General features: G+C 33.4%; 1 protein-coding gene across 47 annotated transcripts in view; it reads right to left on the bottom strand.

Annotated features, from left to right (window-relative positions):
* Positions 1-25,962, bottom strand: part of Mhc (myosin heavy chain) — a 75,126-nt gene extending 49,164 nt beyond the window's left edge. For 17 of the 47 annotated variants that reach the window (XM_067766851.1, XM_067766816.1, XM_067766819.1 and 14 more), the window contains exons 1-6: positions 15,413-15,672; positions 10,566-10,941; positions 9,351-9,494; positions 4,034-4,414; positions 3,881-3,944; positions 3,679-3,777 (exon numbers count right to left, since the gene is read on the bottom strand). In XM_067766851.1, the coding sequence (XP_067622952.1) occupies positions 3,679-3,777; positions 3,881-3,944; positions 4,034-4,414; positions 9,351-9,494; positions 10,566-10,769 (892 nt within the window). In that variant the 5' untranslated portion in view covers positions 10,770-10,941; positions 15,413-15,672. Of the gene's footprint in view, positions 1-1,987; positions 2,092-3,054; positions 3,159-3,678; positions 3,778-3,880; positions 3,945-4,033; positions 4,415-9,350; positions 9,495-9,745; positions 9,890-10,565; positions 10,942-15,412; positions 15,674-25,945 lie in introns of those variants that run through there. The other 30 variants (XM_067766812.1, XM_067766830.1, XM_067766820.1 and 27 more) reach the window with 10 other exon arrangements.
* Between the last annotated feature and the right edge of the window lie 312 nt (positions 25,963-26,274).

The raw sequence follows: 26,274 nt of genomic DNA, 5'->3' as shown, positions 1-26,274 counted from the left end.
CAAATTCTTCGCCATCGTTGACACCGGCTATCCTTGTTTTACCCTGGCATATACCAGGATAATCACCAATATGATTCGACAAAAATGTCATCTCTAGTTTACATTTTTTTTTTTCATGGTAGAAAAAAAGTGAGGATACAATATATATAAAAGAGTAATGAGTGAATTTGCTCAAATGCAAATGTCAAAGAATGTGTGTTGACTGTTTGGAAATTGAGTGGTAAAAATGGAAATTTGATTGTTATGACTGCAGGTGGTATTGTGAAGGTGCCTACTGAACTTTTATTGTTTGTAATAAAAAAAATGTTACATGGAAAAATTGCGTGAATGGTGTCTCAACCCAAACCTGAAATACTCATACATAATATTTTTCACTGATGTGTTGTGTCTTTTGATTTTTTATGAAGCCTGTGGCTGTATTATTCTTAAAGATAATGCCTAGAAACTTTTCTTTCTATGAAACAAATTTTGTTTTAAATATATCTAATAAAAATACTATTATAGCAAATTGTATATAAGTAATTTTATAAACAGTAAAATTTAACAATATACATATAGTACTACTTTAATATATACAACAGCAGCATTTACTACAGAAAGCGATGTCAGAAGTGGCAAGATTATGAGTAAATTGTTAGGAGTGTATTGTATTATGTTAAGGTAAGAGAAAGTTAGAGATTGAGTGTTTGAGTGAGAGTAGAAGTGTGGTAAAAGGAATAATTATATTTCTGTTATAACAGTGACGACAACATTAAATGTTATATAACAGCTTTATCAGCTGTTTGACTTTGACAATTCATGTTGACAAGCTACAACAGTGTGAGAGAAGAAGATAACATTTGGACCTACATAATTCCGAGCGTTGCTTTTGGCTTTGCTCTTAAATTTTTTTAGTTTTTAAAAATTAATAAAAGTTATAATTTTAATAAACGCCGTTAATATTAGATAAGTGTTAAATAAAGACACTGCGTAACAATTTTTATAGTTTTTATTTTACAACAGAGTAACCATGGTAATTTGTAAAAGGGGACAGCTAACTTTTGCTCAACATACTGATAGTCCGGGTTGATGAGGTGCTCGAATCACGTCTACAAAATCTTGGTGTGCTACAGGTTTTGTATCTTAAATATATATTGATATTCGGTTTTACAAGAAGATTAATATTTTATATTTCCCCTACACCTATATCTTTCGAAAATTTTTTATACAATTTTACAGCGATGTAAAAATAGATTATTTACAAAATGTTGTAACAAGTTGTAAAAATTCAAGCAAACATAATCTTTCATGTTAGAGCCATTTTTATTGGCACGTTAGATAATCAGTTTAATCTTTACTTGAGAGAATTTTAAAAGACTATATCCTAAATCCAATACTGTGGGTACATTTAGTCTACTTAAGTAAGGTATTTATCGACCGACCACTTGAAAATAACCAGTTATAGAGTCGGGAAGGAATATGTGTAAACTAGTGCAAATGCAATTCACATTGGAATCATATTAGAGATGTGCAGTTTGTGTCGATTGGTGTACTAGAATTTCTACGATTTGAGAATTAGATCTAATTTTTTTGGGAAGGATTTTTCATCCAAAATTTGATGTTAGAGAACGGTGCAGATAAAAATGGCTGAGGAAGACTATAAATTTGATTCACAGGGTTTATTTCTACTTTACGATGGATACTCATTTGCAAAATTTTTGCTGTACATTGTAAATTCATTACTTATTACTTAAAGTTTAAATATATGTTTTTGAGTAGTATTTTAGATATATTAGAAGTATTAAAGTGTTTTTTTTCAAAACTTTTTGCGCGTAATTAGAGTTTTATATTTGTGAATATTTTTTGTCAGTAGTTCTAGTTTTTTTGATGTAAAAACATACGCTTTTTTGTACAAATTTTGACAGATTACGCATTTTAGTGGTTGTTTGTTTTTACTGGTCAGTAACATTTAGAAATTTCATTTATTTTTCACAAGAGTGTATCTTACGTCAACAATTTGCCACTCTTCACCGTCGTTAACGCCGGGTATGGTTGTTTTTCCTTGCGATACAATACGATAATCGTATATGTTCTTCGATAGCAAGCAATATTCTGCGATTTTTATTGTTTGGTGTGGTGGAGGTTGTGGTGGAGAAGGATTGTGATAGTGGTAATTTTTTGCAAAGTGTATGCGTGTCGTGTATTGGCATAAAATAATAAGTATGAGTGTAGATTTGTAGTGGGTGGTGTGTTCATGTATTGAGATTTTCATATGAAAGCAGTTTTGTACGATTTTTTCATGCAGGAGGTAATGAAATAAATAATAAAAATTGTTTAAAAAGATATTTATTTTATAGGGAAAAGTGTATATATGTATGCATAATGTATTGGGTATTTATAACTTTAAAAGTAAGAGAGATTAGCGTTAACCAAAATGTAAATATTTTGTTAAATCAATGTTCTTACTTATGTGGTATTTTGCAGTTTATAAAAAATAACTATGTTGAATCTTTTTTCTTGTTTTATTTTCATTATCAATTTAACGCTAATCGCTCCTGTTTCCATGAATACCCTTATTAACAGTGAGAGCTTAGCGATGCGAGACTCTCATCAAATTAACATAAGTATGTATGCTTGTGTTAATTGTGCTCAATATATTTGGAATGTTTGTCTGATTTCCATGGCCCGCGATTATTTTGGAAGTTGTGTGGGTGCAGGTGCTTTGTGTGGTGCGCTGCACTAAATAAGCTGCAAGATAACTACTACAGTAGGTACTACAAAATTGTATACAACGGTGCGCTAACTAAATAGTGTACTACATAAACATATGTAAAACTAATAGAATGGGTTGATACTACGTTGTTACAGAGCGGTGCATATATACAAACATTTTTTATAACAATAATTTTTTTGTATATATGCGACCACATTAAAAAGTCTTTATACTGTATCCTTTAAGTAATAAAAATAAAAAAGCATATAAAATATAGTGTTAATGGTAGTACGAAATATCAAACGAGTATTGTTTGAACAACAAAAAAGAAGATAGATAGTAGAAAAATATTGGGAAATTACATCGGTCAATTCGAATTCTTCTTTATCGTCGATACTGGCGACTGTAACCTTGCCCTGAGAGACAATGTGGTAATCGTAGATGTTATTGGACAACAGACAGTACTCTTTGTTTTTGTATAACATTTGTGATTAAGGTGTTTTGTTTACGATTGTAATTTAAAAAAATGGAAATTGAAAAAATTAAATATTATTATTTAAATTAAATAAATGTATATGTAAATTATATAAAAATTTTGTATAGTTTAATTATTTAAGTTTATATATCGTAAACAGAAAAGTTTGTGCGCGGTGTATATGGAATGGGTATGTGGTATTTATACTTTTAGCAACTAGTGTAAACTTAAGATTAATACTGATTTTGTTGATTTTTCAAATAATTACTACTCAACATGATTGTACGTTGGAATAATATTCTAACTTTATGAAAATATAACTACTTTCGAATCAATCCATAAAAATTTTGTATATACCATATTTGTTTTAAATACTAATTTTTGAAACTTTAGTTTATGTTTTTGTTTTCTTCGATATGATGATTTATATGATGTTTTTTTTTTTTTGATGAAACAAATTACTCTGTTGGCAGGAATATATGCAAGTAAAATTTAAACTTTCTTAATATACCTTTTACGCCAGGAACGGAACCAGACATAATCTGGTAGAAGATGTGGTATGAACGTTCCAAAGATTGCTGAGAGATGACACGAGCCTTCTCCAATAGATCTTTACGAGGAGAGAGCACGCGAAATTATAGAAGTGGAGAGAGGGAGAGAGAGTGTTTTAGGAAGACTGCTAAATATATACAAGTAAAAAAATGTAAACTTACAAGTTTCAATATCAGCACCAGCCAGTTTACCAGTTGGACCGAAGTGAATACGGATGAATTTACCCTAAACAGCGCCAGGTGTGAGTGAAAGAGGAAATATATCAATAGTAAAAGATTTAAGCACTATGCACTTCTTTTAAAGGTAATACTTACGAAACGCGACGAGTTGTCGTTACGCACGGTCTTAGCGTTACCAAAAGCTTCCAATACAGGATTAGTTTGTACAACCTGATCTTCTAGGGAACCCTTGTTCTTTTGTGATTCATCCTTCTTTGTTGATGCGCCCACAGTTGCGAAATACGCAATTACCTTCTTCGTGTTCTCAGTCTTACCAGCACCAGATTCACCAGTAATCAACATAGATTGATTAACGTGATTGGTCAACATGTCGACGTAAGCACCGTCAGAAATGGCGAAAATATGGGGTGGCACTTCATTACGACGTTTACCACGGTACATCTTAGCGCAACGGTTGGTATATACGGGGTAACGTTTGTAGGGATTGATGGCAACGCAGAAAAGACCAGAATAGGTCTGCATTTGTATGTATGTATGTATTAGGTGTGCAAAGGAAAATAAAAAAAATTATTGGTTAAATTCAAATTTATGTATTTGAAAAATATTTTTCACTAAATTTAAAGAAAATTTCAAAGAGAAACAAAATGTAGAAAGGAGCATACAATATGGAATGATATGAGTAGATCTTTGTGGTGCATGTTATGAAATTATTGTAGAGAAAAATCTGTACAATTAGAAAATTCAAAAGCAAAATGCGGTTTTTTTGAGCTGGTAATGTGTCGATTTTAAACGGTCACAGAAACTTCGCATGCCAATTATAAATAATTCTTTTCGAGGAATTTTATCTCATTTCATTACGTCTTTATTTGAGAATGAGGAAAATCTCTCGATAAAAAATATATATTTGGAATAGCCCTGTGTACTTTTGTGACTGTTTTAAAATAAACACAACATCATTCCAAAAATGCTGGATTTTGCTTTTGCATCTTTTAATTGTGCTTATTATTTTCTACTACAAATCAGTTTTTTATATGTATGAATTTGAAAGTTTTTAGTATGAAAAATTACAATCAGGATTGTTGAGAAATCAAAATTTTAACGTATTACGATGCAAAATTTAAGCAGTTTTCAGTATTAAAACTGAAATATTCAGTTTTGGATAATGTTAGCAATTTTTATACAAACGTTAAATCGATAAACCGAGTTCGACATTTTTATGGATTTCAATTGTGCTTACAACAGTTTATTGATTCTACAACAATCCTGATTAACTTAGCTAACGGTTAGTACTACAACTGCTTTGAAAAATTCATTTCACGAAATAGATACTTCAACGACTACGAATAACGTTTAACGATATTTAAAATTAAAAATTTTGCCATTCATGTTTTTGTGTGATGGAGTATATCTTAATGCAAAAGATGATTTGTTGAATTGTGTTCGCTTTCTTGGCGTATGTAATATTTTTTTTTTTTTATTAAAATATGCATTTATGATCAGCTCAATATATATATCATTTTATTTTCTTGGTGTTTTGTGTTTTATGTGTCGAATAACATATAATTTTTATTGCATTCCAGTATCATAAAAAAATACAAATTCGATATATCGCATGCCATTATATTTCCTTGTATCGTGCAGCTTTGACAGGAAACACTTTACGTATAATGTGGTTGTGTGATCGTGGTAGTGATGTTTTTTGGCAGGTTCAAAGCAGGACAATGACCAACAGTTATGGATTACAAACTTACAAGAAACTTATAAGGAAAGCTTGTTAACTGACAATTTTTAATGACTTATTATTGAATATTAAAACCTCATAGGTTTAATCAGGCAACATAAGAATAAATTCACATTACATGTAACTTTTATACATGGTTTTTTATCAGGGATGTCACGGAATCCGATTATTGTCGAAAACGGATTTGAAACCGATTTATATTTCTGCTTTGATGTTCAAATTAGATTTATACAACGAAAGAAATAAAATACAATTACCAAACCAAAATATTTTGAATTCATTGCAGCAATATTCATTGGTTTGAAATCCAATTTCGATAACAATCGGATTCCATAACAGCGCTGATAGTCTATAACTGTTGAGATCCCTGTTCTAACAGTATTTTTTTGTTTTTGTAATTTGTGTATGTTTTTTTGTGTGATGTATATATGAATAAATATTTATTTAAGTGTTTCCATGATATTTTTCGCATCTACCCATTTCATTGGTTGATTGATATTACCGTACTTTTTTATATAACCGTTCGTTGGCTGTGCTTTTGTGAGGGTATCCACTGATGAAGTAATGAATAAAATTGAAAATAGCAAAACAATTGGCATACCATATGATTTGATTAGTATAAAGTGTTGATGTTGTATGAATAGTTGCTAGTTGGTTAATTTTTGTAAATTTTGTTTAGCAAAATATGTGTAGATTCTATTCTAAAGTGTATTTTTTTAATAAGTGATGAATTATATTCAAATATTTGTAAATAATTTTAGTTAGGTTAGGTTAGGTAGAAGTGCCTTTTATTGCCGCTTGGCTATCGCTGAAAATAAAGATTTCCTTGCCGGTATTTTGTGTGCCTATTTGATTCGCGGCTTTCATGATAGCTGCTACTTCTGCTTGGAAGACGCTGCAATGATCAGGTAGTCTGAAGGAAAGTTGGAGATCTGGGTCCTTTCAAAAGATGACCCCTCCAGTTCTACCGTCCAGCTTAGAACCGTCGGTGAATATGGAGATGTTGCCTGTGGTATCCAGGAACCTGCCCGGCTCCACCCAATCTTCCACACTGGGAATTTTTACTATAAAGTTGCTGTCCGCAACTGTTGTGTTCGCATACCGGTCTGTACTTCGAGGAAGGAAGTCGTAGTTACACAGTATGCTGCTGTGACGTGTAGGCTTAGTGCTCCAACTGGAAGATTCTCTTAACCGCAGGGCTGATTTTGCAGCTGCGCGGTATCCAGCTAAATCCAGAGGTAGGATGTCAAGAATGATTTCAAGAGCAGCGCTTGGCATTGTTCTCAGAGCACCACTTATGCAGATCATACTAGATCTGTGCACTTTTTCTAGTAAGTTTCGGTTTGACGCCTTGTCCAAGGCTGTCCACAATACAACTACCCCGTACAGCAGTATGGGTCGGATAATCGATGTGTAGATCCATCTGCAAATGTTGCGGGTTGGACCCAATTTTTTGCCTATGGCTCTTCTACACGTGTATAAAGCGGTATATGCTTTTTTCTGGCGCTGGATAATATTATCTTTCCAGTTCAACCTTTTGTCCAGAACTACGCCTAGGAATTTAGCCTTATTGGCCAGATTAAGGCGCACTCCGTTTAGTTCCGATAGGGTTAACTGTGGTATTTTGTACCGTTTGGTGTATAGAACAAGTTTCGCCTTGTCTGAATCGACGCTGAGTCCGCATCTGGAGGCCTACGAGGAAACCTCCCGCAGTGCTATTTGCATCAAGTCACACAAGGTTTGCGGGAATTTGCCCCTATAAGCAATAGCTAGGTCGTCCGCATATGTCACAACCTTGCCACCACCCCAGCGTGTGTCTCGTAATAACGAGTTCACCGTTAGGTTCCATAAGAGCGGGGAAAGAACCCCGCCCAGAGGCGTTCCCCTTGTGACATATCGTATTCTATCAGACTTCCCCATGGATGAAAGTATTTTCCTTCCCCTGAGTAGTTGATCGATTAGTCCCACGAGGGACCTGGTTACGCCCAGATCCGTCAAGGCGTTATTGACGGCGTCTGGGCTTATATAGTTGAAGGCTCCTTCAATATCAAGGAAGGCCACTAGTTAAGTTAATAAAATGTATTTGATTTCTACATTTTTTTTACACTTGAATGGATCAGAAGTGTAATATCATTAATACATGCCAAATTTTATGGAACTTTAAAACATATTTCTGTAATAGTTTTTTTGGATTCAAAACCGTTTCAAGTCCAAAAGAATTGTATGGTTACTATGGAAATCGCCGGTCCGGAACTCGGACCTTTGTTATAACATATATCTCTTGTTTTAAAACTGTTTAAGGTACCACCCTACTTCTTGTTACTCGATAGAAAAATTGTTTCACTTCTATATTGATTGCCAAACTGTGCTCAAACTCAGAAGTGAAATATGACAATTTAAATATTTGCAGGGGCCTACTTTTAATTTCTTGACCTTTCTTTTCAAAAATGTTTTGTTGTTTGAAATTTTATGACAATAGGCAATAGTAGCCAAAATGGCGAAACTCAGTTATAGTCAACATTGTTTCTTCATGATCAGCTCTAGTTTCACTGGGTTCTTCATAACTTCTTCTTAAAAAACATGATTTAATGGGCCAAAATCCTAATAGAAAAAAATCTGGATGTAACCTAAATACTTTATTAGAATAACAGCTTAAGTTATTCAATACACTTTCAATAATATCTGGTAAAATGTAGTAACCAACCAAATAACACAAAATGTTTGCTGACCAAGAAAGTAAAAATTGTACTCATTAGAATTTCTGAACAAAAGTATGAAGGAATCCTTCTTTTTTATGTATTTCTACCTTTTTAAGGAGAAAATGTTGACGGCTGTGTTATTTAAAAATTAATTCTAGATTATATCATTTGTAAAAGGACTAATCGAGCATTCTTAAGAAAATAGCCATTTTCGGCCGATTTTATAATTGCTTTTCAAGGAAAATTTTCAAATGCAAAATATTAAAAATTAATCACACCTGAATGTACGGAAGAAATATAGTTTTATATTGTATAATTAAAATATTCAAAAAAAAAAAAGATTTGAAAACAGTTATTTATTGTTTACATTGGATCCAAATTATGCTTTTTTATCAATTTTATCAAATGTTATTAGTTTCTCTGAAATTTCACTTAAATCCTAAACTAAGAATCATGGTGGACTGGAGCTGTCGTGTAAAAAAATGTTTACATATTTGGATTTTTCTCACACACATGCGTATATCTGTGGTCGGAAACCATTACAGCCTAAGTTAAAACAATGACATCTATTCCTTGTGTTTTGAAAATTTTCTAAAATAATTTTAACAATATTAGTTTTATCACTTGTTTGCTGGTGTTGCAATTTGCTTTCCTTTAAATAAATTATGCATTATTTTGGTTGGAAAAAGCTTCAAACAATAACGTCTAAAACATAAATGTATGAGTCAGCTGCTTAAATGATTTATGTTACTTCACACAATTTTTTTTTTTTAAATATGCCAATATTGTGGTGATGATATTTTTATGTGAATTATGAAGTATGTGTGTGTATGTACTATATTTACAACTCACTACCACTAAATACAACTTCAAATAATAAATATAAGATCAAATACAAAAGACAAAACTACAATAAACAAAGAATAGCATTCAAAGCAAAACATAGCCAATTTTCATTTTGTGGGGGCACTAACAATTTCAACAACTTTCAACCGCAGCCAATCTTACTTACGTAGATGAGTTTGTGGTAGTATCTCTGTCTCAAGTTATGGAGTACAGAGGCATCGTTCAAATATGTCAAGTTAGACATATCCTCAGCTTTTTCGTATTTTGGAGGATTGACTTGTTGAAGCTGATCTTTCTTGAAGTCTTTCGTCTTTTAATTAGCATTGCATATTGTGTTTTATTTTCATTTTATTTAAAATTTATTTTATCCAAATTTATAACCGATTTTTTATTTATTTATATATTTTTTGGAGTTAATATTTACATAAATTCAGTTAAGTTACCGCCATTTTTTGTTTTGTTAAATTTTACGCGTGATTATTTTACAAGTATAAGTAGTGAGTGAGAGAGAGAGAGAGAAAAAAGAAAGCTTGATTAGTGTCAGCTTCTTAGCGAACTTACGTAGATCAGTTTGGCGTAGTAACGTTGTCGCAAATTGTGCAAGACGCAAGGCGTATTGAGCACAGTCATATCAGCCATATCTTCGACTTTTTCGAATTTCGGAGGGTTCGTTTTTTCAACCAAATCGGCTTTAAAGTCCTTGGTCTATATTTATTTTTTGATATAAAAAAAGTTAAAATATAAGAATTTGTAATTTTTAACTTAGAATATCGAAAATTCTAGCCGCATTTTGTTAGTTTTAAGTTTAAAGAAAACTTAGATTATCTATTAAATAAAAAGTTTATGTTAATGATTACTTGAAATTAAGTTCAACTATAAAAATTTAATAAGAGCAATTACGCTTCCAATTGATTTGCTTTCCAATTTTAAATATAAAAGTTTTGTATTTATAGATGGACCAATTTATGATATTTGTGTTTGCTGGGTTGAGCACATATGGTCAAAAATTAAAACACAGTTGGTGTTGTTTTACTCGACGCGTCTCGACGTTCTTTTTCTCACGTCATCTTCTGGGGACGTGAGAAAAAGAACGTCGAAACGCGTCGGTTAAAACAACAACAACTGAGTTTTAATTTTTGACCATATGTGCTCAACCCAGCAAACATAAAAGTTTTGTTTTGAATTTAATTTTTAAACACTAACAAAAAAATTTGGGTAAATCATTTAAATAAAATTTTCAGAAATTTCATTTAAATATTTTCTTGCAACAACGCTTCACTACTTTGTGTTGTTGTGTTTTATAATCTAGTGTTCGTGTTCTTTTATTTTTTTCTTGTATACCAATTGCAATAAAGCATTAATTGGCTAACACATAATTTACCTCTCCACCGGGTAAGCTAACGGAGACAATATCACCCTTGGTGGCTTTAATTTCACCAAGAAGATAACCCTCCTTCTCATCGGGCACCCAACAATTCTTCTTGGAGTCATAAGGTTTCGATTGATCGATACGTCTTTGTTCCAAAGATACGAACAAGTATGGCGTGGGATCTTCATCCTCCTGGCTAGCAATCGGTTTCGGCATCTTGGTTAAAGATTCGCTTTTTTCTTAACAGAAAACGTAAATTAAATATAATATCTATAAAACTCGAGCGAGAGTTGGGGCTTGAGTGCAAAAGTCGAAGTTTTTGCAAATTTTATCCTTCCTTTCAGTATTAGAATGAAGTTTATCGTTTCGTCTCAGCCCAATTGCTTCCCTGTAAAATTAAAAGAAGCAAAAAAAAAACGCATTTTTAGAAATTTTTCTTTTATTGCTGTAATTTTTAGGTATAAACATTTCTTTGAATAATAATAGATGATATTGATTTATTGAAGTAATTTTAATCGACGTTAATGATTTGGTTTTTGGATGCTGTTTACATTTATCTTTTTTTAAATTTTCGATTTTTCAAGAAGTTTTGTTTTCTATAATTTAGTTATAATCGTAAACAATTCCTTTCTAAAATTTTCTGTTAATCTTTAAGACTTCCTTGAATTTCATTATTGTTTTGTTTTCTAAGTTCTAATAAGTAAATTTCGTGACTATGCAGAAGCTAACGTAACAGGAAATTGCAGAGCTCGAAATTGAGAGAGGGACAGTGAGAAAAGTTCGAGGGAAGAGAGGTGATGTGCTATATATAAGGCGCACTAAACTAAAATTTAATTTTTCAATTGCAACAGCTTGACAAAGAGACTAAAAACCGGTAAGATTTTGTGACTCTGCGAAGTGTTGTGTTATTGGAAAATATCGCCAATCATAATCGGCTAACGCGAACTCTCCTTTAACAACACGTCAATTGGCTAGCTCAATGCAAATATTTCATTTAATAGAGAAAAAGACCGACTAAAAGATTTCACTTACGACAGCTTAAGGCAAATAAGGCGAGGCCATTGGTTACCGAAAGGTGCGGTGCAATAGCTAAAGATAAAATAATATTAATTTATCCGATTCAAAAGCTAAATAACAAGGGATGCTGTCATTATCTTTAGCATCAATTGTCATACATTTAAGCTCAATTGCATCGCCGCGCGTCGTTAGCACCAACAACTCTAGTACTGGTACTCTACAAATTTTCTCGGTCTTCACTTCTAGCAGTGATAAAAACTCGCTCTTGGCGCAATTGAGCTGAAACATTGCGTTGATAATGAATATGGTGCAGTTCTTCGTGGTTTCAGCGTCGAAACACAGTCTTAGAAAGCATAATAAAAGTAAAATCTACAAGTCACTCCAGATATCCCAATTGAGATCACCAAGAGAAATCAAGTCTTTTTCCACTTGCCCCTCCCAACACAATAGCATTACTACTTTTATTCCCTGCATTATAATCAAAACCTGATGAAACCCAATGCGATTTACCAATAAACCTTCTTCAAAATTCTTCCGGAGAATTTTTCCTGCGATACCCCAAAATCCATCTTATTTTCTTTCAAAACGGTCCTGTATTCAGAGGCATACATCAGGGCAATAAAGCTTACGCGACATGCTTTATCTTCTTCCAGAGTGAACTTTACGTTATCAAGAATTATTTTCCATTTTTAGGCTATCACTGTTTTCGCTGTCTGTATTTCAGAGTTTTAAGATTGTTATTTTCATTCCAACGAATTTTCGTTATCCGCTCAATATTTTGGTAGAAGTTTGATGCATTTTTTCTGTCAGCCAGCATCAGAAGCTTCTCGAGCTCATGTCGTTCGTCCTCATGTTCTCTTTTTCGAAACAAGCAGTTTTCTTAACTCTTCACGTCACGATAATTCTCTCAAGCACCGAACATTGCTGTGACCGTACCCATCCATAGACAGCCTCTTCTTTTCCAAAGCAGCACGTCATTCCTTATTTCATGAGTTGTCGTTCCAGGCTCGGTGGAAACCTATATTGCCGCGGCTGTACACAGTCAGGTCGACAAGTTTTCTTACTCACCATGCTTAAGAGCCAAGTTAATTTATTATCAGTTGTCTGCTGTTGGTATATCCTTTTACGCAGATTACCTTGTTCGAAGCTGCGGCGAAGACGATCAAAATACGCCTTCTTTGCCGGTCCTTACAAAGCATGATTTTCATATCATAGCGAGGGCGAACATCGTACGTCTTTTCTAGTTTCTCACGGAAAGAGTCTTATCAACAATGACTGAGTAAGCGCAGGTAAAAATTATATAGTTTTTAAAACATTCACTTGCAGGGCTTGTGTTGCTTATACGTGGTGGATCCCAAGTACATAACACAACCCAGGAACAAGATTTGGATTTTAGTCACCTCTTATGACAGTCATACCTTATCGCTGGTATATTCTAAGCACATTAACCCTCGCAGACATATCTATTGATACATAGATAATCCGGTAGTATGTAAGACAAACAACGAATCTACCAAGCAGTGCCAAGCGTGCCAAGGTAGATTTCCTCACTTTTTTGTTATCACGTAAAATACATATATAAACAGTATATTAAAATAAATGGCACCAATTGACAACTCGTCAAAAACTACACAGCTGACCCCAGGAGCGGTCATATAGCTGAGTGGATAGAGGTGCTTGTCTAATACTTCAATATGATTACAGGTAAGTGGGTTCACATTGCAATACCTGCAAAGCTCGCTGATGTCTGTAACTAATGCAGAAAAATTCTAGCAATCATTGCCGTCCTAAGGGTTATAACTATTTTCGAATGATAAGCGTTACTTTAATAAAAATTATAAGAAACTAATTTTAAATAATTTTTAAAACCTTAGGTTAGGTTGAACTGCTCGGTAAATAAAGACACATAGACTTAATATGTCACACATTGTTACCAGAATTTATTTGATGACTTAAAATTTATGAATATTGACTACTAAATAATGACTAAACTATTCATAAACAATCAATGATTATCAATTAATCATTATATCAGTCAATCAATATTCTAACAGAACATTAGGTTTTGGGAATAAGCTCTATATGTACAACTAAAATAAATCATCATCATTATTATTATTAAAATATTTCTTCATGGTTGTATATTATGCTACGAGACCACTCGTCAGTTACATCCAAGTAAGTGAGCGAGAGAGATGCACAAATAATTTGCTGCTATTGAAAAAACATATTTGTGAGAGAATGAAAGAGAGAGATGGATTCGCCGAAGTAATTAGTATATGCATATGGTAAATTACTAATTTGACCTATTTAAATTTTACCAAATCGTTTAGGTCAAGTTCGAAGAAAACAAAAACCAAATATCCGAGACATGTTATTTTTTAATACTTTAGTTCGATTTTAAAATGTTATGCAAAAAAACTCTTATACTACACAATAATTACCGATTGAGTTAATATGTACCCCCTTTAAGAGGGCACCTACGGTTAAATTGGTCAAAGATTTATGTCATTTATTTTTCATTCTTTACCGCATTTGTAATCGGATAGTTTTTCGCTCGATTTTCACTGCCTCGAGAAAAATTCTCCTCGCCGCATGCTCTCATTGAACGTTTATGGTCACTCGCTCTAGTTGCTTAAAAAAAATGGCCACTATAATTCGCAGGTGTGTGCTGCTACTGAAACGATTTTGCATGTGGGTGTGTTTTGGGGGGCGAGTGAAGACGTTAAGCGTCGCTGCAGCAACATTTGTGCAAGGTGTGCAGTGGTGGCAGATATTCAGGCAAAATAAAAAGTGAACAACAATAACAACAATGGTATATCAGCATTTGTGCCAACGTGAACCAGTTAATAGCGGCGAGAAAATATCATCAGCACCGATCGCGATCGTTACGGTACTCAATGCACTAGTGTTTGTAATTGTAGATTTGACAAGGGTGTGTGTGTGTGTATGACATGTGTGGGTTGGTTTCTAAAGATAGCACAGATCGCGCAGACAAAATTGAACGGTAAGTGTGTATACATATATGTAGATATTTGTCTTTTTTGTTTGCATGTATTGTAATCGCATGTATGTGTTAGCAGGTCTGTCTATGCCACGAATACCTTTCTATAAATACTGAAATATTTTTCGCTCATACCTATATATGTATGTAGAGTGCTTGTACATATGTGAGGCATGTATGCCTATATGATTGTTGCTTTTTGGGGCGGTAGTGCAGTTGTTACGTAAATCCTTTAAAAATTTGCAAATGTGGAGAAAGTGGCACACCATTCATTTAAAAATTTTAATAATGTTTGTAATAAAATTGAAAAAGATGCAAAAAATGTTGGCAAGCAGCGTTGAAATTTTTGAATTGTCATTAATAAAATAAAAGAAAAAAAATTATTTCATTTTTTGAATGGCGCTTGTTTAAGAAATTTAATGTGGTACAGCGGCAGTAAAAGTACAAAGAAATTACATAATAATAAAATCTTTATTTAGGCTGTCTCTTTTCGTCCGGAAAATTTAGGCTAAAAGATTTCCCAATTTGTTTTCTGTTTTTTTTTTTGTTTTTTTATAATTTTTTTTTTTGCTATTTGCTACATTATAGTTCATTCCGAATTCCTTTTATTTATTTATTTTAGTTAGACTTTGGAACACTTGAAAATATTTTCACGTCAGTAATTTACATATACTGCCTTAAAAGGTATATATATATATATACATATATTTTTTTTTTTTTAGGATTTGCAGTAAAACATGAATACAATGCACAATTTCTAACACAAACGCATTATCTTCAATTATTTAAAAACTTTTTTTATCACTATTACAACCGTTAAAAGTCGCCATTCACTTACTTCACGCTTGACCCTCAGCTGTGTAAAGTTTGATTCACACTCTTTTAGTTCCAAAAAATTGTTTTTTAATTTTTCATTTAAAATATTCGATATTCGTTAAAGAAAAATTCAATACAAATGTTTCCCCATTCGCTTTTTCGTTTTCAAAAAAAAAAACAGGAACCGTTTTTTTCAAAAATTTGAATTAATTTGAAAATGTTCGCCTTCTAACCACATCCGCACAAGAGGAATTGTTTTAAACCGTCCGAGTTGCGAGATTGCAATGAATTGGGCAACGCGAAAAAGTGTCGTATTGAAATTTTCTCAAAGAATAAATGAAAGCACGGCACATATGTGTAAATGTGCATACATATGTACATATGTACATACGTATCTATGTGTGTGCCTGCAATAAACTATTGAAAAATTTCGTAAAATACAAAAACAACTCTCTAATGGCATAGCATAGTTGCGAGTTTCTAGTACACAATGCCTTATTTTTAAAAAATGTTTCGGCATTATTTCGAAACCGACCATGATCTGTGCACATACATACACACCTTTTTTCATACATATCTACATTCAGCTTGCTATTCTAGTACACGAGCATTAGCTTCTCTGAAAGCTATTCGGCCGCTGGTCGCTTGACTGATCGCCGCCAAAAAGTTGCCCAGTACGCCGACATTTACTTACATACATACATACATATGTCCCTTTATGTGTAGTATATAGAGGCGTACATAGAAATATTTCTATTTCTATCACGCTCTCTCTTCACCTTGCTTGATTTGATAATGCATATGGCAAATGTAAATATGTATGCCTGTTTGTATGTTTCTTTGCTGCGTGTTTCGCTTTTTCCTGTGATTAGGTAGCTAGGCTCTACACGTCTTATGGAAGTTTTTTTTTATTTTTCTTATAGCTTTTCGAAAATGTTTTCTTTTGCAAACAGGTACGAACAAATGTATTCAAGACAAACCCTGCAAAATTACCAGGCAAAAACAAAAAAAAAATTCATTTGTCGCACAACACGTTTTTCAAAATTTTTATTGTGTATTGCCCAGCTTTTATTTGGCATTGCTAGTGAATACATATAGCTACACATATATATATACATGTAGTATCTCAAAATGTTCGTTTCGCTAAATATGTTGCTGCTTGCAGTAATTTGGTTTTTGGTTTTTAAATTCAGTCGTGTGAGTTTATTCGATTGTTTCTGAGAATATTCTATTTTTACAAAATCTATTTTATATATGTACATATTTAATATATGTATCCACACAGTTTGGGAAACACTGAGTTAAAAATGTGTGAAAAGCTTAAAAATTCGAAGCAAATAACTATTTTAATTTTTTTTATTGTATATAATTTTATAAACAATTGTTTTTGTTTTATAGGCAATTGATAAAGGATTCCAGGTTCGAAGGCCTAAAACAATAATTTTAATGAAAACTGTATTTTTTTCTATAATTGAAACATTATTTTTTAATTTTGAATATAAGATAGAAATGTATTCAGAAAAATTATGATTCAAAACTAGATCCTCATTTAAATTAAATAGAAATACATTTTCTTTCTGGAGTAGATAGGAAATATATATAAAGTTAATCCCGTTGCAAAATATTGGTGAAAAAAGTACTATAGTTGTTTAAACGCGAAACTCTTACTAATGAGGGATCGCCAGCGCACTCTTCAACCTCATATATCCGTGGAAAATCCATACGAAAGAAGGTAGCTGAAGACCAACCTGTCATATTTACCTTAACCGTCCTGTTCATGAATAATTTTTCTTCTTAGTTTGCATGGCTGGGTACATGGGTACCACAAGGCAGTTCATACGTGAGAACTACTAGTGGTACCTGGGTATCCCAGCCATGAGAACTAGTAATAAAAAACTAATTTATTAAAAAAATCATCTTTATGATATTATATTTGAAACATTTTCTCTCCTCTTTGTAGAAAACTTATTCCCATACGATGCCAACAAATTTTACCTCGTTTCTATTTGTAGATTATTTAAAAATGGCTTTTGAATATGCAAAAGGTGCCCGGGTACCCATTTATGCACAGGACGGTTAATGTTGCTGCAAAGGACCATCAACATCGATAAAGTACCCCCAAACCTTTTTAAAAGTTTTCTTATCGGTATCAAAAGAAGAAGAAAAACAAACAGTAGCAAACATTAGTTTTTGCTTAAAACTGATATGTTTTCTTTTCTTGGCCCCTCTTCGTTGATATTGAGTTTGGGTTACGTCAAGTAAGTCGCGGTAAATAGCTAACAACTGATACACTTCCTACACTTTTAAAGAGAACATCATCAAATCGTTTTCGTGGCTTGTAGTCTGATCAATTTTTCGATTGGACATCTTGTTCAACAGTGGGTACATTACCAACAGAATGGCTGTTACGAAAAAATAAGGAAACAATTATTTCTCGTTCTTGAGAGCAATCCATTTCGTGGCTTGACAAATTTCAATCATTATCATTACCGTCGCCTCATAAAAAGCAAGATTAATATTCTTGCCAAAAGCTAGTTGCACCCGACAGGAACAGAAGCGAACTACGAGTTAGCTATAATTTGATCTCAAATAAATCAAACAAATTAGTGTGCATTATTATCTTACTATTTTCTTTGAAAGGAGCTGACTATTTTTCTTTTGCGAAAAAAGTCAGAGTTGGTTACCCCTGCATTATGAGAAATCCCTGGAATATAAGGAGTCTTCTTGGACATTGCCGGGGCTTTCAATAATGTTGCAAAATGGGCGATTATGGATGGTCTTAATTACATTAAAGTACATCCTGCTTTAATCAGATGAATCGACTGCATGTTAAATTGCAGAAAGATTACATCACAATGGGGATTGTGCGAGGCCACGAAATCAGTGGACAGGGGCACGCCGCAGGGAGGGGTGCTATCACCTCTTCTGTGGACGCTGGTCATCCACCAACTGCTCAGGCAATTCGATGAGGGGCCCGTAAAACTTACGGCTTACGCAGATGACATTGCAATTGTCATAAGTGGAAAGTGCCTTCCAACGATTAGTTCTTTGATGGATCGGGCGCTTCGGGATATTCATACCTGGGCATCTAATGTCGGGTTGAAAGTCAATGCGGAGAAGATGGATATGGGTTTATTTACAAAGAGATACAAGGTCCCAAATTGGACCAGGCCTAAGTTAGGAGGGTTGACCTTACAGGAGAAACCTTGCACAAAATATCTAGGAATCATCCTAGACAGTAAGCTGTCATGGAAGCTCAACGTGGAGGAGAGGGTCAAGGAGGCCTCAACGGCACTCTATGCATGTAAAAGAATGCTGGGGTGTACGTGGGGCCTAACGCCCTCTCTTTCTCATTGGGGTTTTACAGCGATTGTAAGCCCTATTCTATACTATGGAGTTCTTGTTTGGTGGAAAGCCATACAAAAAACAACATGCCTCAAAAAATTAGTGGGGGGGGGGGGGGGGGGTATGCAGACTATCGATGCTTAGCATTACGGGAGCCCTGAAAACAACCCCGACGGCTGCACTGTATGCCATTCTGCACATCCCACCTGTAGACCTGGTAGCAAAGAACAAAGCGTTAACGACCGCAACCAAGCTCGGTGCTTTGGGGCAGCTTGAGCGCCGACCATATGGCCATAGTAGTATAGCGTCATCAATCACAAGACGAACAGACTACATGATTCCCTATCTGCGCTTCGAGGGAGATCTTAAGGCCACAATAGAGGTGGACGGTTGGCGCAAGGGTGCGCAAATGGCGGACGAGGCAAATAAGTGGAAGGAGTAGGGTCTGCGGTATACTGCGCTGATCCGGAAATAAGCATATCCTACAGGCTGCCGGATTACTGTAGCGTTTTCCAAGCGGAAATATTAGCCGTAACCAAAGCAGTAGAAACCCTGGAGGAGAATAGCTTAAGCTGCAACCGTGTTAACTTTTATATTGACAGTCAAGCAGCAATTAAGGCAATAATCTCGCATATCACAGCATCTAAATGCGTGTTAGAGTGTAATAAATCTCAGGAGAGAATCGGGACAGGCAAAAGCATACATCTATATTGGGTCCCAGGGCATATGGAAATAGATGGGAATGAAAAAGCGGACGAACTAGCTAAAAAGAGCGCATCCTTTGAGCTTGCTCCGTAGACGTCCCAATTAGATTGTGCGAGATTAAGCGAAGGCGGGAGGTGCACATGATCGACCAAGCGGGAAAGGCGTGGGTTCAAGCTCGGGGCTGTAAAGCGTCGAAGATTATGTGTAGGTCTTACAACCTTAGACTAACACAGTAGCTTCTATCATTAAAAAGAGAGGACTGTAGACTCATGTCGGGTATTCTGACTGGACACTGCCTTCTGGCGTCACATGCCTTTAAATTAGGCTTGGTCAGTGATAGCAGATGTCGGAAGTGCGGGTTCGAGGAGGAAACGATCGAGCACGTTATGTGCTCGTGCCCTGCACTTGCCAGGCTAAGACTCTAGCTATTAGGAGTGAAACAGCTGTCAGATCTAGAAGCAGCAAGTGGCTTAAGTCCTAGGAAGCTTCTAGTATTTGCCAAGAGGACGGAGTTATTTTATAACATAGGTCCTGGTTTTTGATAGGGTTTTTCAGTTCAACCTACCTACCTACCCCTGCATGATTTCACAGCCAAAAAGTAGTGAGCGCTGATTACTTTTATGGCAAATTTGCATGACGTCAGGGGGTTTAATAGGTAACTTTTGTAACTAAAAGTCAGTTATGACATTGCCGTGTTATTGGTTGTCGGTTTGCAACATGTTTTTGTTCTGCTTCAATTTGTATTAAGCATTAACTAGCTTTGTCCAACCCGTGACAAAAACCTTAAAATTTGTTGGATATATTTGAAATCCCTACGGTATTTCAAGTTTTTCATGTATTGTTAGAAACTCTCCTTAAACATATCAAGCCATTTCATTTTGACTACTACGAAGTGGTACGCCTTGGAAAACAGCTGTTGGAAATGGGTTAGCATCGCTAATACGTCTTTAATTCTAATTGTGTTTATCAAATTTTGAAGCGAGTTATAACATGGGATATCATGACACAAATCCTTTGCTTTTGTAAGCTTCATGATTAAATGCCGGTTCACATTCTTTGCAAATATGTCGCTCTGGCAAGGCGGAGACTCTCCCATATAGGCGTGGCTCTTAATCCCTAAGTGATATGGAGTAAAAAGCCTGAAGAAGTACTTAAAAACATTAAAAGTCTCCACTTGCGGTAAGGTCCACTTGCACTGAAAGGTCAAGCACAATCTATCTTAATAAGGGTCGCAGTGCTTCCGGCCTACTAATAACAATAATCAAAACTATTTGAACATGATTTAACTCAAATTTATTTCGCCTATGAAATAATTCCAACTCATAATTCTAACTCATAGCTATTCAAGTAATTGAACAAAATTTTACTCTTGCATTTTTTGACTCCACAGTTGTCCTCAGATTTGGGTTAGGTTGAACTGGCCGGTCCATGAGGAACACACATAGACTGAATGAGTCCGTAGTGTTACCAGAAGTTTGTTTAACGACCAAACTAAAAACCCTATCAAAAACCAGGACATATGTTCTAAAATAGGGCTGTGAACTGCATCAGGATTTTTTAACTATCCGGATAAACTGGATTTTCGAATAACCAAATAGTTAATCAAAAAATCCGGCTATCCGGATTCATAAATGGGAAATCCGGATATCCGCTGTTCGGCTATCCGGATACGTAAAAGGAAAATCCGGATATTCGTATGTCCGGATTCTGGAATATAGAAGTTGAATATCTGCATATCAGACTTGAATGAAGCAAACATCGAAAAATTATTCACAAAATATGTTTGTAGATTATTAAATTAACGTCAAAAATTAAAAAGGTACAATTTTACAAACAAGTGAAAATAAGAACAGTGCCATTTGTTTATATTGTGAAAAAACGCTGTTAATTGAGTTAAATGCCCCACGAATTTATTGTTATTAACGTTAAATAAACATATATGGTAAATCAATTTATTGTTTACATTGGATATCCATAAATACGGTTATCAACCGGATCTTCATAAATCCGGATATCCGGATAGTTCCACAAACGAATATTAACCGGATATCCATGCCGTCCGGATTTTATCCGTGTCAAAGGATATCCGTATGGATATCCGGATATTCGAATATGCGGATAGTCCCAGCCCTATTCTTAAATAACTCCGTCCGCTTGGTAAATACTAGAGGCCTTCTACGACCTATGCAACTTGCTGCTTCTAGATCTGACATCTGTATCACTCCTAATAGCTGGAGTCTTAGCCTGGCAAGAGCAGGGCACGCGCACAAAACGTGCTAGGTCGTTTCTTTCTCCAACCCGCGCTTTCTACATCTGCTATGACTGACCAAGCCTAATTTAAAGGCATATGAGGCCAGAAGGCAGTGTCCGGTGTCATGTTCTCAGATTTAAAAGTATACAAATAAATTGAGCTACATTCATAAACCCGTAGACTTTAAGTAATATATAACTTGACTAACTAGCCACGAAATTTATAAGTATAACAATAATAACTTTGTGCAACAGCCGGCTGGGCATTGGACCAGGCCCACTTTTTTGAGGAGATTGAGGCTTAAGTATAAAAAGTACTATCTCCGTTTTTCGAATTTAGCCTCCAAAAAATAGATATCGGCTTTCGAAATTCAAAATTCTACATTGCGAAATTTTATTTTTTTTTTGTTAACGCGTTCAGCAAATTAAAAAAGTAAAAATGTGGTCGTGGTTCGCCTTTTTCTTTTATTTGAATTGTTTAATTGTTTTTTTGAAAACTTACAGTACGAACAGTTTCAGTGCAGAGAATGTGCAGACATGAATGTACTAGCCACTATCATGGGACTATCTGACTTTTCATCTCGTATAACAGCTGTTATACTAAATTTCTCAAAAAAAAAAAAAAGAATTCAACCCTTCAAATAAGGGAAAAGAGCGGACCACGGCCACATTTTTACTTTTTTAACCCATTTCCAAAATAAAATTTCGAAATGTAGAATTTCAAACTTCGAAAGCCGACATCTATTTTTTGGAGGCTAACTTCGGAAAACGGAGATAGTACTTTTTATACCTAAGCCTCAATCTCCTCAAAAAAGTTGGTTTGGTCCAATACCCAGAGAAAAAGTTGATTTGTCGCATTGTGTAATTGAATTTTGAGTCTATGAGCCTATCTATTAGAAGATTAAGGTGGTTTATTTCAGCAAATGCTTTAACGAATGTGCAATGTTGCACATAACTTACAAACTCCTGACAATCATAAAAGATAGTTAAATAGTGCCAATTTGAGACAGAGGCCTAATGAAATAATTAGCCGGGTTTTCTACATTAAAGTCCTTATTGAACTCAATCTTATTTCATTATTGCTTTATTGAATGCCTAATGGGGTGAAAAATCTAGTCGGTTGTGCTTACTATTTCTGATTATATTATCAACGTAACAAACGACAAACAAAAATAAATAATTTTCAATTAATTACCAAAAATAGAAAATTATGAGAAAAATGTAAAAATTTATTTTTGCAGCATATGCAGCAAAAGGTAATATCGCTTTTTTAAATATAGTCACATATCGGATTAGGTGTAACAGCAATGAATGTTACCCATGCAGTTTATTTTCATTGTCTTTAAAGTTAAAGAGAGGGGGTTGCTATCCATTTTAACTATTTTTTGTAAAAAGAATAATATTTGTTAGGGCTGCTGACAGATGTTCGTTAATGAACACAGGCCCTGTGTGAAACGAAAAATTAATTATATAATTAAACGAAATTGTGATTCTATTAAGTTTCTGTGTGAAATTGACATAATTATTCATTCTTTATAATATAACATATATATAAATAAATAATTTTACTTTGTTAAAGGAAGTTACTCATAAATATACATCTCAAATTTGATTTACTCAGAACTGACTTTAATTGAGTCATTTTTGGAATAGAAAAAAAAATATGGCTGTGTTTTCTTAACATTTTGTTGTATGACGCAATTTGAATAATTTTTTGTATCATATACAACCTGTTGATTCAACAAATCCTTAATAAGGTACTCATACTTATCATCGCTAACCATTTTGCCATACAAATTAAATAAAACAGGCGTTTTAAGCAACTATCTATTCAAGCTAGAAAAAATTTAATTAAATGATTAAAACACGCAGCTTGTAAATTTTTCATTATAAATAATTAATTTAATTAAAAGAGAACAATAGGTGTTTGCAATTTCATGATTAGTTTTAATAAATTATTATTTTCAGTTTTTATTTCAATTTAAAAGTATAACGTATAAAGAATAATGCCGTGACTGACAGTTAACATGCTGGTATAAAATTGAATAAAGTCAGGACCAATATGCTACAAGAATATAGAACTTCATTGCAATTCTTCTCTTAATCATTTAGCTGTTATACCATTTTAACTTGAAAAAAAATTATCTGTTAAATATTGCTTTCTTATGTGAAAATTAATTAATTATAATCAAGTAAATAAAATAGTTGCTTTGTTTGAAATAATTAAGATAATAATAAGTTTTGTTGTGGTTATTTCAATACTTTTATTTATTTATTTTTTTGTTGCAATTTTCCTAATTTTTTGAAAAATAGTAAACTATAGTACTAGTTTAAAATATGCCAATATAAACATTTTGTTATTTCGTAATTGTTTTTACTTTTCGACTCTTTGATTATATTTTTTCTTGACTTACTGGTAAAATAATTAAAAATAAACAAATAATTGAAATAATTATAAAGTTTGACTAATAACTGAAAATATTATTGTAATAAATTTTAGATGATTAATTTAATATTTTTTTCTTTGATTATATTTTTTCTTCATTTATTTTAAAAATAGCAAACATTTAGCAAATAAAATAACATAATCATTTATTAGCCTAATATTTCAAAATATTTGGATAATCATGTGTGTGATTGTTAATTTCTTTAGTTTATTTCACTTTTTTTTATATATTAAGCATCAATTTTAACTGTTAAAAAATTAAAAAAATAATGAATAATCATACATATATAAGAAAATAATTATGTTGTGATTTTATAATTACTTTTATTTATTTGACCTTTCAATTATATATTTTAAAAAAGCTAAAAATGAGCAACAGGTCAAAATAATCTTGTAATCATGAAATGAAACTTATTATTATTTTTGTGTTTTTTAATAAAAGATATGTTATGTAAAAAAAGAAACTAATCTTTGAAATTAGAAAGAGTCAATCGAATGATTAGTTATCAAAGCTAATGGAAATTCAACAGGTCTGATTATTGTTTATTTTTGCATTTGGCCTTGGCTTCGGGCAGCACATTTTCCGTTTTCAGAAAAAAAGTAAAATTGCACCTTCAATAAATTTCTCCTGCTTCTCTTGACAGCCTAGTTTCTTACGTATGCATTTTAACTTGCTTTTGTTTTATATTTTAAAACTCAGTATATTTTCAAAAATCTTAAACTTTAGTGCCGTAGTTAAAAAGCAAATTCAATAAAAGTTTTTTTTAATGATTTGTTCTATTTATAGGTAAATTACTCAAAATGATTATATAACCGATTTTCATTGCATGGAGCTAAGACCATTTGATAGCTTAACATAACCTGAATTGATTTGAAATTTCGGTCCAAAATTAATTTATCAGAAAATTTTTCCATTATTTTATATTTTTTGCAATTTTTTTCCATTTATTTTCGAAGGAGCCCTACTCTAAGTTGAGTAGTTTTCCAATTTTTTTTTTCGTTTTTCTTCTTTTTATTCAAAGCGAATCGCTTAAATTGTCTCTACCGCCACAGATGATTTATCATTAATCTTAACTCGCAACGCTTCATTTATCTATACATTTCAAGTTGAAGACTGCACCAAATTGCATTAATTCAAATCGTACACAGCTGTTTTTATTTCGCAGTTTTCCTTAGCAATGAACTTTTCACGCACTAATTGTAATTTATCATATGCAATTATAAATAATTCATCAAATAAAACCAGTGTAAATATTTTGCAAATTCATAAGCATATTTTGCTTAAGTTTTTTTTTATTAAAATAAATATATTATAGAAGTCATATGGGTCATGCAATTTTTTTTCCATGATGTACTCCACTAGTGGTTGGCTGATTTATTTTATTTGCTGTTTTAATTTTATATTGAGTAATCCACAAGTGTCTATTACGTAATCCTTTTGTCCTTCATGGCACACACTTTTTTCTGGTAAGTTTTTGTTTGTTCAGATTTTTCATTATCACTTGCCATTTAACTTAAATGTCACTTATTTTAACAATTACTTCAATTAATTTATTAAAAAAAATACACATTTATATATTTTGTATTCTTATTATACAGTTTTTGGGATTTACAAGATAGCTGTAGTAAGTTTTCAAATTTTCATTTATAATCGCGCTTGCATGTATACACGTTCGCACGATCGTTCTCTCTCTTTCTAGCTTTTGCTCTCACATCGCTTTGGCATTCAAGCGTCAGCACACCACAAAAAAAATCACCAAAAATAATACACAACCAAACAAGAATCCAACATAAAGGTGTTGCACTTACGCGTTCGAAAGCCGTTCTGACCCACACAGCCGGCACTGTTCCCTTTTATATGAGGCAATTTGATACCATACACTTCGCTACGCGCCGATATTTGCCGAACCGCTTACACTTAAGCGCCAAAAGCACATAATACAACGATATATACCCCCTCTACCGTTCCATATGAGCTTCCCTACAACCCAGCCACCCACACAACGGCACACAATATAACACACAATTATAAGTACGCAACTTGGCTTTTTTGCTTTTGTTTTTGCCTTTGGTATGTATACTCTTTGTGCCATGCATAGCCAGTCCTGGTGGGTATTTTCTCCCTTTTTCGGTGGAAG

This window comes from Eurosta solidaginis, chromosome 2 (genome assembly GCF_040869045.1).
Source record: "Eurosta solidaginis isolate ZX-2024a chromosome 2, ASM4086904v1, whole genome shotgun sequence".
NCBI lineage: Eukaryota > Metazoa > Arthropoda > Insecta > Diptera > Tephritidae > Eurosta > Eurosta solidaginis.
The sequence above is the reverse complement of the archived record's forward strand: the minus strand, read 5'-3'. Positions and strand labels throughout refer to the sequence as shown.